The sequence below is a fragment of the Bos javanicus genome, chromosome X, assembly GCF_032452875.1.
Source record: "Bos javanicus breed banteng chromosome X, ARS-OSU_banteng_1.0, whole genome shotgun sequence".
Classification (NCBI taxonomy): domain Eukaryota; kingdom Metazoa; phylum Chordata; class Mammalia; order Artiodactyla; family Bovidae; genus Bos; species Bos javanicus.
In genome coordinates, this window is record NC_083897.1 from 109,612,908 (window position 1) to 109,630,030 (window position 17,123).

At 37.0% G+C, this 17,123-nt stretch overlaps 1 protein-coding gene across 4 annotated transcripts in view; it reads right to left on the reverse strand.

Moving 5' to 3' along the window:
• The window catches only part of CFAP47 (cilia and flagella associated protein 47), a 485,875-nt gene that overhangs the window by 422,066 nt on the left and 46,686 nt on the right, over positions 1–17,123 (reverse strand). For all 4 annotated transcript variants that reach the window (XM_061410459.1, XM_061410458.1, XM_061410460.1 and 1 more), the window contains 5 exons: positions 12,843–13,059; positions 12,307–12,548; positions 7,390–7,520; positions 6,548–6,670; positions 3,510–3,641 (listed from right to left, as the gene is read on the reverse strand). In XM_061410459.1, the coding sequence (XP_061266443.1) occupies positions 3,510–3,641; positions 6,548–6,670; positions 7,390–7,520; positions 12,307–12,548; positions 12,843–13,059 (845 nt within the window). The remainder of the gene's footprint in view (positions 1–3,509; positions 3,642–6,547; positions 6,671–7,389; positions 7,521–12,306; positions 12,549–12,842; positions 13,060–17,123) is intronic.

Here is a 17,123-nt window from a genome sequence, read left to right on the forward strand (position 1 = left end):
CATAACACATTCACTACCCTCACTCATTGCTCGTTTGACCTTTCTGTCTCCCAAGACTTCATCTAACCGATCTAACTCCTCACAAATTCATAGCCCCAGAAATCATACACTCATCTATGCCTCTATTTCTCACAACCGTCTATCATCCCTGTTTTCTTGCCCATTTTCAGAGACATGAATTCTAGGATGTCACATGTCACAGGGACATCTAAGTCTGTGATATGTGATTTCTTTCCAGATCAGCCCCAATTTACCTGTCTCTATTTCTTTTTTTATTTAACTTCTTACAAAGTTTATCATTTTAACTTCTCATCAATATATTCAGCCCACTTACACTCATTCTTGGTCTTTATATGGGTAACAGAAATAATCTCTATCATCTCTAAGATTAATCCTTAGCCTTCAGACCAATATGCATAAGCAATGGCCTCTTTATTGGACATATTAGACATCTCTACATAGGGATGCAAAAGGTGCTTCAAACTCATGATTTCCCTCTAAAATCTGCTACTCATCCTCTAATCTCTTTCTCATTGAATGTAGTTCATCTGTTTAACTCTTGACTTACTTATTTTACTTATATGTGACCCCTTCCAATCATCAAACCCTAAATGTTCATCTCTTAAATTTGACAGAATTTGTCTAGAATCCTGTCTCCTAACAAAGAACACAATCTTCTCCTTCCTGGACATCACTACCAGACTAATAACTGCACTAGTCCCAGTTTAACGCTACTCTAAACCCAAGTGATATCTGAAAAATGCAAATCTCATTGTGAAACTCTCCATGCTTAAAGACTCATAGTTCTTAAAACAAAATTTTGAGTTCCTAAGTTGTTGATAAGGACCTGTATGACCTAAAATTTATACAGGTCTCTAAATATTTATATCTTTCTTCACTATCATTCAATCTATAAAGCCATGTTAAACTAAGTTTTTTCATATCTGCCTCGTAGCTCACTCTTTCCTATATCTGATCATGGTTCCTCAAGTACTTTTTCTTCTTCTCCTCCTTCACCCCACTACTATCCCTTTCCTCTGGGTGACTTTTAACTTTGGTGCCTTTTAGATGCATCTTCCCCTCGGAAACTGCCTCTGACCGTGTTAAGCCTGGATGGCAAACCTCTCCTGTATACTCCCTTAGCCTACTGCATTTCTCCATCATTATACTTAGCATACTATCTTTTAATTTTGAGTTGTTTGCATCCTCCATCAGATTGTACACTCTCAGAGAACAAGGACTCTAGTTATCTTGTTCAATTTTACATTCCTAGCATGTACAGAAGAGCCTAACACATAATGTATGCCCAATAAATACCCAGGGAATAGATGAATAAATGAATCTCATTATATTATAATGCTAAAAAGATAAACTTTGTAAAAGCAGTATAGTTCTTTGAAATACAGTGCCAGTTAATCTCTCAGTAAAACCTATATTTTAGTGGCTATATTTTTTACTTTTTCCATAAACATATAAACATATAAAAAATTCTGTCCAAATATCAGACCATATATCATAATATGTAATTTATAAACATATTTCAGTGTATAATTCTTTATAAAGGTAGGATATAATTATTAGGTTATTTATTTCAGGGCCAAGCAAATTGATATTTATTATATTAAGCTACATGTTATTTAAGAACTAACAGTTATGAGAAATTGAAGGATAAAATGGGGGATACATCTTAAGCTATTCATTTTGATCTGATGATAGCATACATGCTATTTTTTTAATGTGGGTTAATGTACACAGTTGATCATCAAATTGAAGAGTATTCCATGAGTTTATTTAATAAATAAAATTTATTACAGACTCATCTTACATGTTTTTTTTTTTCCTGTTTAATGAACTCTTAGAGAAATCCTTAAAATCAAGGTAGTATCTTTTTATTCACATAATTCCATGAACATAAAATACTAAGAAATTCATATATAATTTATCTCTAATTCCTATAGTTATTAAAGCTATTTAGAATTAACACCCAAAATTGATTATTTTTTCCTTAGTTATTTTTTAATACCATGGAGAAAACAATCCTTTGCTTTGTGACTAGTGAGGGCTTGTCACAAGTTAGAGATGTCAAATATTCCAAGTTCATGTGAAAAAGGCCTGGAATTGATGAAAGGTATCCATTTCAACTTAGTACAAACTTCCATTAGCAACTTTCATCAAAAATATTTTCTACAAATCCTCTTGTCAAGTTCTGCTAACCATTTTCACAACAGATGGTATAGATAAGGTTGCTTATTTTTTAGATCTTTACAAACTGCACTTCTTTATTTTTTTTTTATATTTATTTTTTTTTCTTTTCTTTTTTTTTTCTTTTCTTTTATTTTTAAACTTTACATAATTGTATTAGTTTTGCCAAATATCAAAATGAATCCATCACAGGTATACATGTGTTCCCCATCCTGAACCCTCCTCCCTTCTCCCTCCCCATACCATCCCTCTGGGTCGTCCCAGTGCACTAGCCCCAAGCATCCAGTATCGTGCATCGAACCTGGACTGGCAACTCGTTTCTTACATGATATTTTACATGTTTCAATGCCATTCTCCCAAATCTTCCCACCCTCTCCCTCTCCCACAGAGTCCATAAGACTGTTCTATACATCAGTTTCTCTTTTGCTGTCTCGTACACCGGGTTATTGTTACCATCTTTAAATTCCATATATATGCGTTAGTATACTGTATTTATGTTTTTCCTTCTGGCTTACTTCAATGGAATAAAATAGAAAGCCCAGAGATAAATCCACTCACATATGGACACCTTATCTTTGACAAAGGAGGAAAGAATATACAATGGATTAAAGACAATCTCTTTAACAAGTGGTGCTGGGAAATCTGGTCAACCACTTGTAAAAGAATGAAACTAGACCACTTTCTAACACCATACACAAAAATAAACTCAAAATGGATTAAAGATCTAAACGTAAGACCAGAAACTATAAAACTCCTAGAGGAGAACATAGGCAAAACACTCTCCGACATACATCACAGCAGGATCCTCTATGACCCACCTCCCAGAATATTGGAAATAAAAGCAAAAATAAACAAATGGGACCTAATTAACCTTAAAAGCTTCTGCACATCAAAGGAAACTATTAGCAAGGTGAAAAGACAGCCTTCAGAATGGGAGAAAATAATAGCAAATGAAGCAAACGACAAACAACTAATCTCAAAAATATACAAGCAACTCCTACAGCTCAACTCCAGAAAAATAAACGACCCAATCAAAAAATGGGCCAAAGATCTTTACAAACTGCACTTCTTTAGAGCTAACTCATTTAGAAATTTAGAATAGAAAAACAAAGGAAATGCTTTAAACTACTCTTTAGTATCATAATATTAAAACCCATCCCCATTAGAAGAAACCATTAAAACAAGCTTTCTAAGAATGAACAAGTACACAACATTTTATAGCATTATACCTACTATTATAAATATCATAACCAAACAAATCCATAGAGACATATATAAGAAGTGAGAACACATATGCATAAACATACCTTTGTTCTTATGTCAAATTTTTCTTTAACGGTAGGAGTACAGGAGATATTGAGAACAGTTAGTCCCCCCAGTGGAATGATTCCTTGTGATGGAACAATGTGAATCATAGACAAAAGACTCTGGTCACAAACCTGTAATCAAAAATTTGTAGAAATGTGACATTATCCTTTAAAGTTATCATTCCAAAATTTTCATAGTTTGCTTCTACACCACTACACAGAGAGATGACCTATAGGTACAGGGCTTGAGATGATTTGAATAGATTTTCAACTTCAAAACAAACATTTTGAAGTTCAACAAGGATTTGCACCCCTAATCCACAAATAGAACTTTCAGCAGTGACATCTTCCAATTCAAATAGGACAATGAAGTCGTTTTGAGACTTTGAAAAACTTACAAAAGAATGAGATATATCTGTTGGAGAGATGCCAAAATTCTAGATACTATTTTGATAGCTTGCCTTTGCCCTGATCCTAAAAAAATGAAAGCAAAGTTAGTGGGAAGGCAAGTTGATGAGGTAACCTCCTCTTCTTTATTATTTACTTCATAGCCCAGTGTCTAAGATATCATTTCAACCTTCAAAAAAGTAACTTACCAAAAGAGTTAAGGTATGGTTTGTCAGAAGCCAAATTAGGTTTATCTATCATGGCAAGAATACACAGAAGAACTGTACAAAAAAGATCTTCATGACCCAGATAATCACGATGGTGTGATCACTCACCTAGAGCCAGACATTCTGGAATGTGAAGTCAAGTGGGCCTTAGAAAGCATCACTACGAACAAAGCTAGTGGAGGTGATAGAATTCCAGTTGAGTTATTCCAAATCCTGAAAGATGCTTCTGTGAAAATGCTGCACTCAATATGCCAGCAAATTTGGAAAACTCACAGGACTGAAAAAGGTCAGTTTTCATTCCAATCCCAAAGAAAGGCAATACCAAAGAATGCTCAAACTACGGCACAATTGCACTCATCTCACACACTAGTAAAGTAATGCTCAAAATTCTCCAAACCAGGCTTCAGCAATATGTGAACTGTGAACTTCCTGATGTTCAAGCTGGTTTTAGAAAAGGCAGAGGAACCAGAGATCAAATTGCCAGCATCAGCTGAATCATGGAAAAAGCAAGAGAGTTCCAGAAAAACATCTATCTCTGCTTTCTTGACTATGCCAAAGCCTTTGACTGTGTGGACCACAATAAACTGTGGAAAATTCTTCAAGAGATGGGAATACCAGACCACCTGACCTGCCTCTTGAGAAACCTATATGCAGGTCAGGAAGCAACAGTTAGAACTGGACATGGAACAACAGACTGGTTCCAAATAGGAAAAGGAGTACGTCAAGGCTGTATATTGTCACCCTGTTTATTTAACTTACATGCAGAGTACATCATGAGAAACGCTGGACTGGAAGAAACACAAGCTGGAATCAAGATTGCTAGGAGAAATATCAATAACCTCAGATATGCAGATGACACCACCCTTATGGCAGAAAGTGAAGAGGAACTAAAAAGCCTCTTGATGAAGGTTTACGAGGAGAATGAAAAAGTTGGCTTAAGGCTCAACATTCACCAAATGAAGATCATGGCATCCAGTCCTATCACTTTATGGGAAATAGATGGGGAAACAGTGGAACCAGTGTCAGGCTTTATTTTTCTGGGCTCCAAAATCCCTGCAGATGGTGACTGCAGCCATGAAATTAAAAGACGCTTACTCCTTGGAAGGAAAGTTATGACCAACCTAGATAGCATATTCAAAAGCAGAGACATTACTTTGCCAACAAAGGTTCGTCTAGTCAAGGCTATGGTTTTTCCTGTGGTCATGTATGGATGTGAGAGTTGGACTGTGAAGAAGGCTGAGCACTGAAGAATTGATGTTTTTGAACTGTGGTGTTGGAGAAGACTCTTGAGAGTCCCTTGGACTGCAAGGAGATCCAACCAGTCCATTCTGAAGGAGATCAGCCCTGGGATTTCTTTGGAAGGAATGATGCTCAAGCTGAAACTCCAGTACTTTGGCCACCTCATGCGAAGAGAGTTGACTCATTGGAAAAGACTCTGATGCTGGGAGGGATTGGGGGCAAGAGGAAAAGGGGATGACAGAGGATGAGATGGCTGGATGGCATCACTGACTCTATGGACGTGAGTCTGAGTGAACTCGGGGAGTTGGTGACGGACAGGGAGGCCTGGCATGCTGCGATTCATGGGGTCGCAAAGAGTCGGACATGACTGAGTGACTGATCTGATCTGATCATTCCCTAAGTCAGAATAATTTGAAGGGAAATTGGTTAAGATTTTTAGGATGACGGAACACCCCCTAAGATCTAAGAACTAATTTTGAACAACAGAGTAGAAAAGGGTATTCTCCTTTGCTTGTTTGGGTAGAAGACATGTAAATATAAAGCTTGAAAGAAAGCTCTCAAATACTAACCTCTACTGTCACTATTAGGAGATTTTAATGTTGGTTTAAACAACCACCACCACCCAGGGATTGATCCTGGGTCTCCTGCATTGCAGTCAGATTCTTAACTATCTGAGCCACCAGGGAAGCCCAATTTAAATATCACACACCACACAAATTAAATCAGGAGTAATAACTATAAACAGTGTACCTTTAGAATGGTCTTCATCTAGGTCCCACTTGCTACTGTAACAGTCTTAATGACAGAGTGAAAATGAGGGCAAAAAGGAAAAGCATATACTGAATATAACAAAAAATGTACGTTTTTTTTCAATTTTTTTCTACATCATCTTTTTTTTCCAATAAAACAAAATAACAGAAAGAAAGAAAAAGAGGGGTAAGAGAAGAAAAAAAGGAGAGACTAAGGAAGACAGAGACAGAAAGAGGCAAATTTTATGGGAAATTAAAAGGACAAAGTATTATAATAGATGAAATGTATTCAGATAAATCTCATATGAAAAATCAAAATATTAACATTAGCCAATGTATAAAGGCTAAAGTATTAATGGCACAGAACTCATAGCAAACACATATTTCAAGTTATAATATGATCTGATTCAAGTAAGATTCCAAGATTCTACATTACCTTGAAATAAGCATGGTTTTGTCCTACATTGTGAAGAATGGCTTTCCTCCAAGTTGTTAGCCCTTGAGGGCTATTGCTAAAGAGTATCCGTGGCTCTAAAAATGTTACCTTGGAGTGTCCAAGCTAATAATAAGAAGAGACAGAACGTGAAATTGAAATAATTGTAAACATGTTTTTTTTTTTTTTAATCTCCCATCAGATAACTCAAGCTTTTTCAGCTTCACAGAAATTTCTAAAATATGAAGTATTATCAGATTTTATGGTGTGTTTAAGAGAAAAGAATTGAATATTTATAATGTAATCCTAAACTGAAGAAGGCAGGGAAAGCAAAAAAACTCTGAGGAGGAGGTAAATCCATGACTGAGAATCGTGTAGAACAGTCACTGTAGGGGATATTAGAGATCACCTACCCCACTATGTACAATGTGGGAAATAATGTGTGTGTCAAAATATTATCCAGGCAAGTTTCTACTAGAAGTCTTCTCAAAGAGCTTAACATACTGATAATGCATACTTTGCTTATCTGAGAGTGGGGAAGCGACTTAGCAGCAGCAGCATATATACACAGCTGTTTGGCTTCCCAGGTAGCTCAAACAGTAAAGAATCTGCCTGCAATGCAGGAGACCTGGGTTCGATCCCTGGGTTGGGAAGATCCCCTGGAGAAGGACATGGCAACCCACTCCATTATTCTTGCCTGGAGAATTCCACAGATAGTGGAGCCTTGTGGGCTACAGTCCATGGAGACGCACAGAGTCAGACACGACTGAGCAACTAACACTTTCACTTTCATATACACATATGCATACCAACCAATTTAGAGCCCTCAAAATAAAAATCATTACATGTGCAAGACATTTCAGTTTCAGCGTGTCTCCTTCACTGACATGAAGAATAAATTCTCCCCTTTCTGGAGAATCAAAACCCGGCTGCCATGTTACTTCACATTCCAATGAGCAGTATGGTTCAACAGTGCCTACAGAGAATTTAGAGAGAATAAGAAAGTTATACCACATCTTTATTATATTTATTTTTTAATATCTAAAATTAGAACTGGCATATAAATATAATGACATTTAAAACCTATTTGAATTAAACAAACTACAGGGAACACCTTATACTCTAACTTTAATAGACATATCACAATATTTGATAAAAAAATATGCTAATATTTAGAAAAAATTAAAATTTATCAATGAAGTGACACTCTAGGATTAGAAATTACTTTATATCTAGATGGTATAAACTTATTTGTGATCCCTGTTCAAACATCCCCTCCACATTTCTCAACACTCTGAAATACACCATTCATCCAGTTTTTTTGAGGAAGGAATTATCATTAACAAGAGGCTTCTTTTTGCTTGTTCATTTCAATGTTCACATACCGAGATACGTAACTTCTGATGTAGTTTTTACTAACACATTTCTGTAATTCAAATAGATTTAGAACCCAGGAGGGATCAGGCACATTTGCTGTGAATTGCTTTACGTGTTTAAATTATCATCTCCTTTGGACTAAGAAAATAATACTTGATGGAAAGAATGACTTAGAAGCTATTCCCTCAGAAAGGCAGGATCATCTAATATTCAAAGGCACAGGACACTGAACAGAGAGATGAGTGACAATCACAGCAAACTTTGCCTTGAGTCAGGCTGACTCACATATGATGGTAGTTTCCTCAATTCTGGTCTTTGCATGACACAGCAAATATTTGTTTCCCAAACATTTGCTATCCCATCTCCATGTGAATTTGTTTTCTCTCCTTTGAAGCCCCAAGCCACTATCTCAAACATCCACTTTTGCCTTTAGTTGAAGATGATATTTAAGCTGAGGATTTTGGCCACTCTGTCAAGTTATTGGGTTTTCCTGGGTCTCTCTCATCAATATATGTTATGAAACTTTTGCTTTTCTCCTGTTAATCTGTCAATTTAATTCTTAATTGCACTCACATGCTAGTAATGCTTAAAAGTCTCCAAGCCAGGCTTCAACAGTACGTGAACTGTGAACTTCCAGATGTTCAAGCTAGCTTTAGAAAAGGCAGAGGAACCAGAGATCAAATTGGCAACATTTGCTGGATCATTGAAAAAACAAGAGATTTCCAGAAAAACACCTATTTCTGCTTTATTGACTATGCCAAAGCCTTTGACTGTGTGGATCACAATAAACTGTGGAAAATTCTAAAAGAGATGGGAATACCAGACCACCTGACCTGCCTCTTGAGAAATCTGTATGCAGGTCAGGAAGCAACAGTTAGAACTGAACATGGAACAACAGACTGGTTCCAAGTCGGGAAAGTACATCAAGGCTATATATTGTCACCCTGCTTATTTAACTTATATGCAGAGTACATCATGAGAAATGCTGGGCTGGAGGAAGCACAAGCTGGAATCAAGATTGCCAGGAGAAATGTCAATAACCTCAGATATGCAGAAGACACCACCCTTATGGCAGAAAGCAAAGAACTACAGAGCCTCTTGTTGAAAGTGAAAGAACAGAGTGAAAAAGTTGGCTTAAAGCTCAACATTCAGAAAACAAAGATCATGGCATCCGGTCCCATCACTTCATGGGAAATAGATGGGGAAACAGTGGAAACAGTTTCAGACTTTATTTTTTTGGGCTCCAAAGTCACTGCAGATGGTGCTGCAGCCGTGAAATTAAAAGACGCTTACTCCTTGGAAGGAAAGTTATGACCAACCTAGACAGCATATTAAAAAGGAGAGACATTACCAACAAAGGTCTGTCTCATCAAGGCTATAGTTTTTCCAGTAGTCACGTATGGATGTGAGAGTTGTACTATAAAGAAAGCTGAGCGCCGAAGAATTGATGCTTTTGAACTGTGGTGTTAGAGAAGACTCCTGAAGAGTCCCTTGGACTGCAGGGAGATCTAACCAGTCCATCCTAAAGGAGATCAGTCCTGGGTGTTCATTGGAAGGACTGATGTTGAAGCTGAAACTCCAATACTTTGGCCACCTGATACGAAGAGCTGACTCACTGGAAAAGACCCTGATCCTGGGAAAGTTTGAAGGCATGAGGAGAAGGGGATGACAGAGGATGAGATGGTTGGATGTCACTACGAACTCAATGGAGATGAGTTTGAGTAGACTCCAGGAGCTGGTGATCGTCAGGGAGGCCATGGGGTCACCAAGAGTCGGACATGACTTAAGGGTAGGAGAAAATGTCTTCTTCCCCAACACAATATAACAAAAGTGAAAGTGAAGTCGCTCAGTTGTGTCCTGCTCTTTGCAACTCCATGGACTGTAGCCCACCAGGCTCCTCTGTCCATGAGATTCTCCAGGCAAGAATACTGGAGTGGGTTGCCATTTCCTTCTCCAGTGGATCTTCCCAACCCAGGGATCAAACCCAGGTCTCCTGCATTGCAGGCAGACGCTTTAACTCCTGGGCCACCATGGTTCAGATGGTAATATAACAAAAGGGACATAGAAAACGGGACTCAATAAAATGATCTATACAAAGAGGCAAAAATAAAATTGAGTAATTATTTTATGAAAATTCTGAGCATTAAACAGAAAATGATATAAGAGAAATCTATGTGTATAAATCATGCATACTTTCCTCAATAATATATGAAATACACTGAAGTATTGTAGCATTTGTGTTCTAAAAAAAAACTAAAAGTACTTAAAGGCTAATGATATCATTCACAGAAACACTGTTATTTTTGTTCATTGCATGCTCAGTCATGGCCTACTCATACTGTATTTGGAATTAAATGTCTTTGTTTTTCCTTTGATTAAAAAAAAAGATAAGACATGCTATGAGCAATCCAAAGAAAAGCAATTATTTTTTTCTGTAAAACACAGCACTAAAAACCATGAGAAGTTTGTGTATGTGTGTGTTCAGTCGTGTCTGATTCTCTGTGACCCCATAGACTACAGCCCACCAGGCTCCAGGCAAGAATCCTGGAATGGGCTGCCATTTCCTCCTCTAGGGAATCTTCCTGTCTCAATGATCAAACTTGTATCTCTTGCATTGGCAGGTGGAATTCTTACCCCTGAGCCACCAGGGAAACCTCTAAGTTAAAAACTTGTTAATTCTATAATAGTGTCTCTTGCATCCTGTGCATTGGCAAGCAGATTCTTTTACCACTGCATTGTAATTCCACTTTTGACTAATGAATCTTTGTCACAGCATTTTCATGGTAGCCATAAGGGGGAAGCCCAACCACTCAACCGTGGCTAGGATGGAGAAATACAAGGAAAAGTGCTTATGTGCAGTGCTTTTCAGATACCTTTAGTGCCGTATCACATGCTTGATCAAAACCTATATCTGGAATGCAGATAATAAAACTACATCTGACACCTGCTGAAAAAAACTGGAGAAGGTTTATAAAGAAACTCTGAAATCTACACAAATAATTCCTTTTTCTTCTCTGATCATTTACTCAGCTTTTCTCTATATTGGGGCTGCTGCTGCTGCTGCTGCTAAGTTGCTTCAGTCGTGTCCAACTCTGTGCGACCCCATAGATGGCAGCCCACCAGGCTCCCCCGTCCCTGGGATTCTCCAGGCAAGAACACTGGAGTGGGTTGCCATTTCCTTCTCCAATGCATGAAAGCGAAAAATGAAAGTGAAGTCACTCAGTCGTGTCCGACTCTTCGCGACCCCATGGACTGCAGCCTAACAGGCTCCTCCGTCCATGGGATTTTCTAGGCAAGAGTACTGGAGTGGGGTGCCATCGCCTTCTCCGTAGATTGGGGCAGGACCCAATACTTCCAGCATTAGTAACAACAACAACAAAAAGAGCTTGGTCAAATGAATCTGCTGAATATTCAGAGGAAGTATATCTCAAATCCTTAATAAATTATAATCTGGGATTGTGCTAAATCTATCCAGATTAATAAAAAGATTAAATATGGTTATATCAATGATCTCCAGTCATAATAAAAGAACAGTCCTCCTCCTCCACTTGTTGTTACCATCTCTGAATATATCTGCCCTAAAATTAAGTGAAGTATTAAAGTGTTCAGTCACTTAGTGTCTGACTCTTTGTGATCCCAAGGGGTGTAGCCTGCCAGGCTCCTCTGTCCATGGAATTATACAGGCAAGAATACTGGAGTGGGTTGCCATTTCTTTCTCCAGGGGATCTTCCCAACCCAGGGATTGAGCCTGGGTCTCCTGCATTACCAGCAGATTCTTTACCATCTGAGCCACCAGGAAAGCCCCTTAAATTAATACTCAAGCTTGTTTATAACACTCCCCATTAACAACACTGGTGCACACTCAGTCATGTCTGAATCTTTGCGACTCTATGGACTGTAGCCTGCTAGGCTCCTCTGTCCATGGGATTTTTCAGGCAAGAATACTGGAGTAGGATGCATTTTCCTCCTCCAGGGGATCTTCCCAAACCAGGGATCAAATCCACATCTCATGCATCTCCTGTATTGTAGGCAAATTCTTTAGCACTGTGCCAGTAGAGTTATACAAAAGTCATGATTTGGAAATGATTTTCCCAGGAAAATCATCTAAGACAAGAATTCTAAATGCCAGGACTCCTTTGTGATCTGAAGTATAGTCTACTTAGATCTCAAATGAAGACTATTCCTAAATTAGATATAAAGAGGGAGGGAGGGGGAGGAAAGGACACAGGGAAGCTAAGAGGGCAGGAATGTCCCATTGTCACAAGATCATATGTGATGTACTTATACATTCTTAGCACCTTTATGCAGTATACACTTAAGATATAACTAAGGCTTGAACACACGAATAAATGAATGTCTAAATCAAACAAACAGAATAAACTTACCTTTAGCTGGACGAATGGAAAATGCCATCCCCTTTCCTGTATTTATCGGTTGCCATTCAAATTTGACAAAGTAATTCTGATGATTATACATCCTAACCGTCCCCCTAAAACATGTTTTCACCAAGAAGCCTCGTGGTCTCAGTATCAGCTCATTAGAAGATAGCTGAAGTCTTACTGGCAGGACAACTGCCATCACTAGGATGTGTCCACCAGGCATATTGTTCACTGTGAAGGTGAAAGACCTGTAACACAGCAAAAGCATCCAGATTGAATGGATAACAGCTCTTAACTGAATGACAGACTTCAGGTACATGTAAAAATGCATATATTATGGATTGATATCCACAATTCTTAGTAAAAAAAATAAATCAACATAATTATGAAAGGTAATTACACTGAAATATGAATCCACAAATTGCTGCACATATAGTTCCTACCTTTTAGAACCAAATATGACATATACAAAAATAATTGGGGCAAATACACAAAAGGACATTTTTGATTCTAGCAAATAGAAATTTGAAAATAAATCCTACTTCCAAAATTTTCCAATGGTGGGAGATTCAAATATCACTGAAATATAAGTATTAGTTGTAGGTGGAATCACATATGAAAATTGGCTGGTTTTCTTAAGTTCTTCCAAACTGACATCTAATTGGATCAGAATGTGAATTGGTAGCATATTAATAATATGTAGTAGATGAGTATTTGTTGAGTTCACACAAACATCACCAAAGTTAAGGACAGAGGGCCCTGAAAAAACAAAAAGTTACTAAGTTTAATTGCTGAAAAATGTATTCATTGACTTATTTTTGCAAGTATTCACACTATATTTTGATCGATTAATTCATTTAAAATAGCACTTAAAATACTATAATATCAGAAATTACTAAGAGAGTGTTTTATAAAGATGTTCATAACTTGATGGTTAGAGGTTATTGGCCAAAATTCAAATAGATTCTGATATGGAAAATTACATGACAAAATTACTATCACTAATTATAACTCATCTCAGTACACAAATTTGCATACTCCAACACCCTCTCCACTCTCATGAATGCATCTATGTTCACTTATCCAGAATTTACAGAAACTGGCAACTTTCCCATGACTCATTATTTAAATTTTGTTTTTCTCTTTAAATGCCCAAAGTTTTTATATAACTCCAAAAAGTATTCTTGTACCTTTTCATAGTTTCTCCCTACCACCATCCTCTGTATTCCCCCTTTCCAGACAACCACTCATTTGCTTTATGTCACGATAGATCAGGTTGCATTTTCCAGACTTTAATATGAGTGGAATAATATAGAAAGTGTGTTTTTTCCTCTGATTTCTTTCATTCAGCAAGTTCTCTGGAGATCCATTTAAGATGTTTCATGTGTCAATAGTCTATTCTTTTTACTAAGTAGCAGTCCATTACGGAGAAGACAATGGCACCCCACTCCAGTCCTCTTGCCTGGAAAATCCCATGGATGGAGGAGTCTGATAGGCTGTAGTCCATGGGGTCGCTGAGGATCGGACATGACTGAGCGACTTCACTTTCACTTTTCACTGTCATGCATTGGAGAAGGAAATGGCAACCCAGTCCTGTGCTCTTGCCTGGAGAATCCCAGGGACGGCGGAGCCTGGTGGGCTGCCGTCTCTGGGGTCGCACAGAGTCGGACACGACTGAAGCGACTTAGCAGCAACAGCACCAGTCCATTATAGGTGAATGTTTACACATCACCTGTTACCACTTGGACTCTTCCCAGGTATGGCCTATTAAAATTAAGGATGCTAAAATATTTGCAAACAAGTATTTTATTTAAAATATACCTTCATTTCCTTTAGATATTTAGGAGTATAATGAATGGATAATATGGTAGATGTGTGCTTAAATGTATAAGAAACTGCCAAACTTCAAAATGGTTGTATTGAGTTGGCCAAAAAGTTTGTTCTGACTTTTCTATAATATCTTAGGGAAAAACCCAAAAGAACTTTTTGGCCAACCCAATTTAATTTCACATTCCCACTAGCAGTATACAAGAGTCTCAGTTTCCCCAAATCTTCAACAACAATTGAACTGGTAAGTTTTTTAGCCATTCTAATAGATTTATATAGCAGTATCTCATTTTGGTTTTATTTTGTGTTTCCCTAACAATGAATGTTAAAAAACAAAGATCATGGCATCCAGTGCTAACTATCACTTCATGACAAATATAGAAGGGGAAAAAGTGGAAGCAGTGACAAATTTTCTCTTCCTGAGCTCCAAAATCACTGTGAATGGTGACTTCAGCCACAAAAATAGAAGATGCTTGCTTCTTGGAAGGAAGGCCATGTGAAGCCTAAACAGTGTATTAAAATGTAAACACATCACTTTGCCAACAAAGGTCCATACAGTCAAAGCCATAGTTTTCCAGTAGTCATATATGGATGTGAGAGTTGGACCATAAAGAAGGCTGAATGCTGAAGAACTGATGCTTTCGAATTGTGGTACTGGAGAAGATGCTTGAGAGTCCCTTGGACTGCAAGGAGATCAAGCCAATCAATCATAAGGGAAATTAACCCTGAATACTCATTGGAAGGACTACTGCTAAAGCTGAAGCTCCAATACTTTGGCCACTGATGTGAACAGCTGACTCATTGGAAAAGACCCTGATGCTGGGAAAGATTGAAGGCAAAAGGAGAAGAGGGCAGCAGAGGATGAGATGGTTGGATGGCATCACTGATTCAATGGACATGAACTTGGATGAATTACAGGAGATGGTAAGGGACATGGAGGTCTGACATGCTGTAGTTCATGGGGTCGCAAAGAGCTGGACATGATTTAGTGACTGAACAACAACAGCAATGAACAATGGTACATCTCTTTCCATGTGCATATTTGTTGTTATATCTTTTATAAGGAAGGAAGCATATGACTTAATGATCTATCTATTTTGATTTACTTTTGGCATATCACGTTAGGTATGACCACAAATTCAAGTGTTTTTTTTTTTTTTTTGTCGTTGTTTTTTTTGGCTTGTGACTCCTCTGTCCCAGCACTATTTATTGCAAAGACTAGGTTTTCTGCACCATACTGCATTTGCACCTTTGTCAAAAGGCAGCTGTCCAATATACACAGATCTATTTCTGAACCATATGTATCAGTCATTGGTCTATATTTATGCCAATAACATACGGTTTTGCTTACTAATATATCTTGAAATCAAGCAGTGTATTATCTTCAACACATTTTCCTTTTCCAAAATTTTTTTAACTATTCTAACTACTTTGTATTCCTATGTTAATTTTAAAATGAGCCTGTCAATTTCTACAAAAGATCCTGATGGGATTTTGGTTGGAATTGTGGTGAATCTGTATATTCTTTGGATCATTTTTGCATATCCTTTATGTCTCTGCATAACTTTTTGAATAAAAGGAATACAGTTTCAGTGTCATTGTCTGATAATTTTAACATAAGTATCAGTATTAATGATTTAACTGGTTAATAATTCTATTTATTATGGCTTATATTTCCCTGATTATTTTTATGTGTTGTAATATTTACTTGGATGTCAGATATAGTAAATTTTACCTCATTAGGTAATAGACAATTTTTCATATTCTTATAATTTTCTCAAGCTCTACTCTGCAAGGAAGTTACCTTAAAACAGACTGGTGCTTCCAGATCCTTCTTTTATGAATGTTACCTGGGTCCAGAGTATTGCTTTAACTAGTAATAATTATCCTCCAGTACTCAGGCAAGAACTTCCTTAGTACTCTTCCTCAACATTCCATGAATCATGAGGTTTAAGTACTGGTTGAGGCAAATAATACAGAGGTATGCTAGAAATATTAAGACAGAGATCCAAGAACAAGAAAGACAAAGTGTGGCTAATAAGATTCAATTTATACTTAGGATTGCCAGAGCAATCCTGAATAGGATGAGCTAATTTGGAAGACTTACACTTAATGATTTCAAAACTTATCAGAAAGCTACTTACTGACAGTGTAGAACTGCCACTAGAATAGACATACAGATCAATGGAACAGAATAAAGACTCCAGAACAAGCCTTGACATATTTGGTCATTTGATTTTTGAAAAAGGTGCCAAGGCAATTCAATAAGAAATGATAGTATTTTCAACAAATGGTGCTGGGACAACTGAATATCCACATATAACAATATGAATTTAGACTCTTAACTCTTACCATAAACAAAAATTTTAAAAAACATTAAAAGGAATTGTAGTCCTAAACATAAGATCTAAAAATACAAAATGTTTAGGAGAAAATATTTGCGAATTGGGCTAGCTAAAGATTGTTGGGCATGATATTAAAAGCATGATCAATGAAATGAAAAAAAATAAGCTAATTCAATTTTGTTTAATAATTGCTGTGCTTTAAATAACATTATTAAGAAAATAAAAAAAAAGCCACAGATTTAGGGAAAATATTTGGAAATCATATCTGAAAAAAGATGTGTATTCAAAATACATAAACAATTATTAAACTCTATACTGAGGAGGCAAACATCCAAATTAAAAATTGGGGAAAGACGTTTCTCCAAATAAGATATACAATTTAAATAGTTGTATCTCTAAGTAAATACATCAATATATATTCAACACTTTGTCAAAAAGAAAATGCAAATCAAAAGCACAATGAGAGAACATTTTGCACCCACTAGCATGGCTGTAATCAAAAAGACAGAAAATAACAATTGTTGGTGAAAACCTGGAGAAACTGCAACCCTCATATACATATCAACAACCTCTGGTATGGCGATGATACCACTCTAATGGCAGAAAGTAAAGAGGAACTAAAGAGCCTCTTGATGAGGGTGAAAGAAGAGA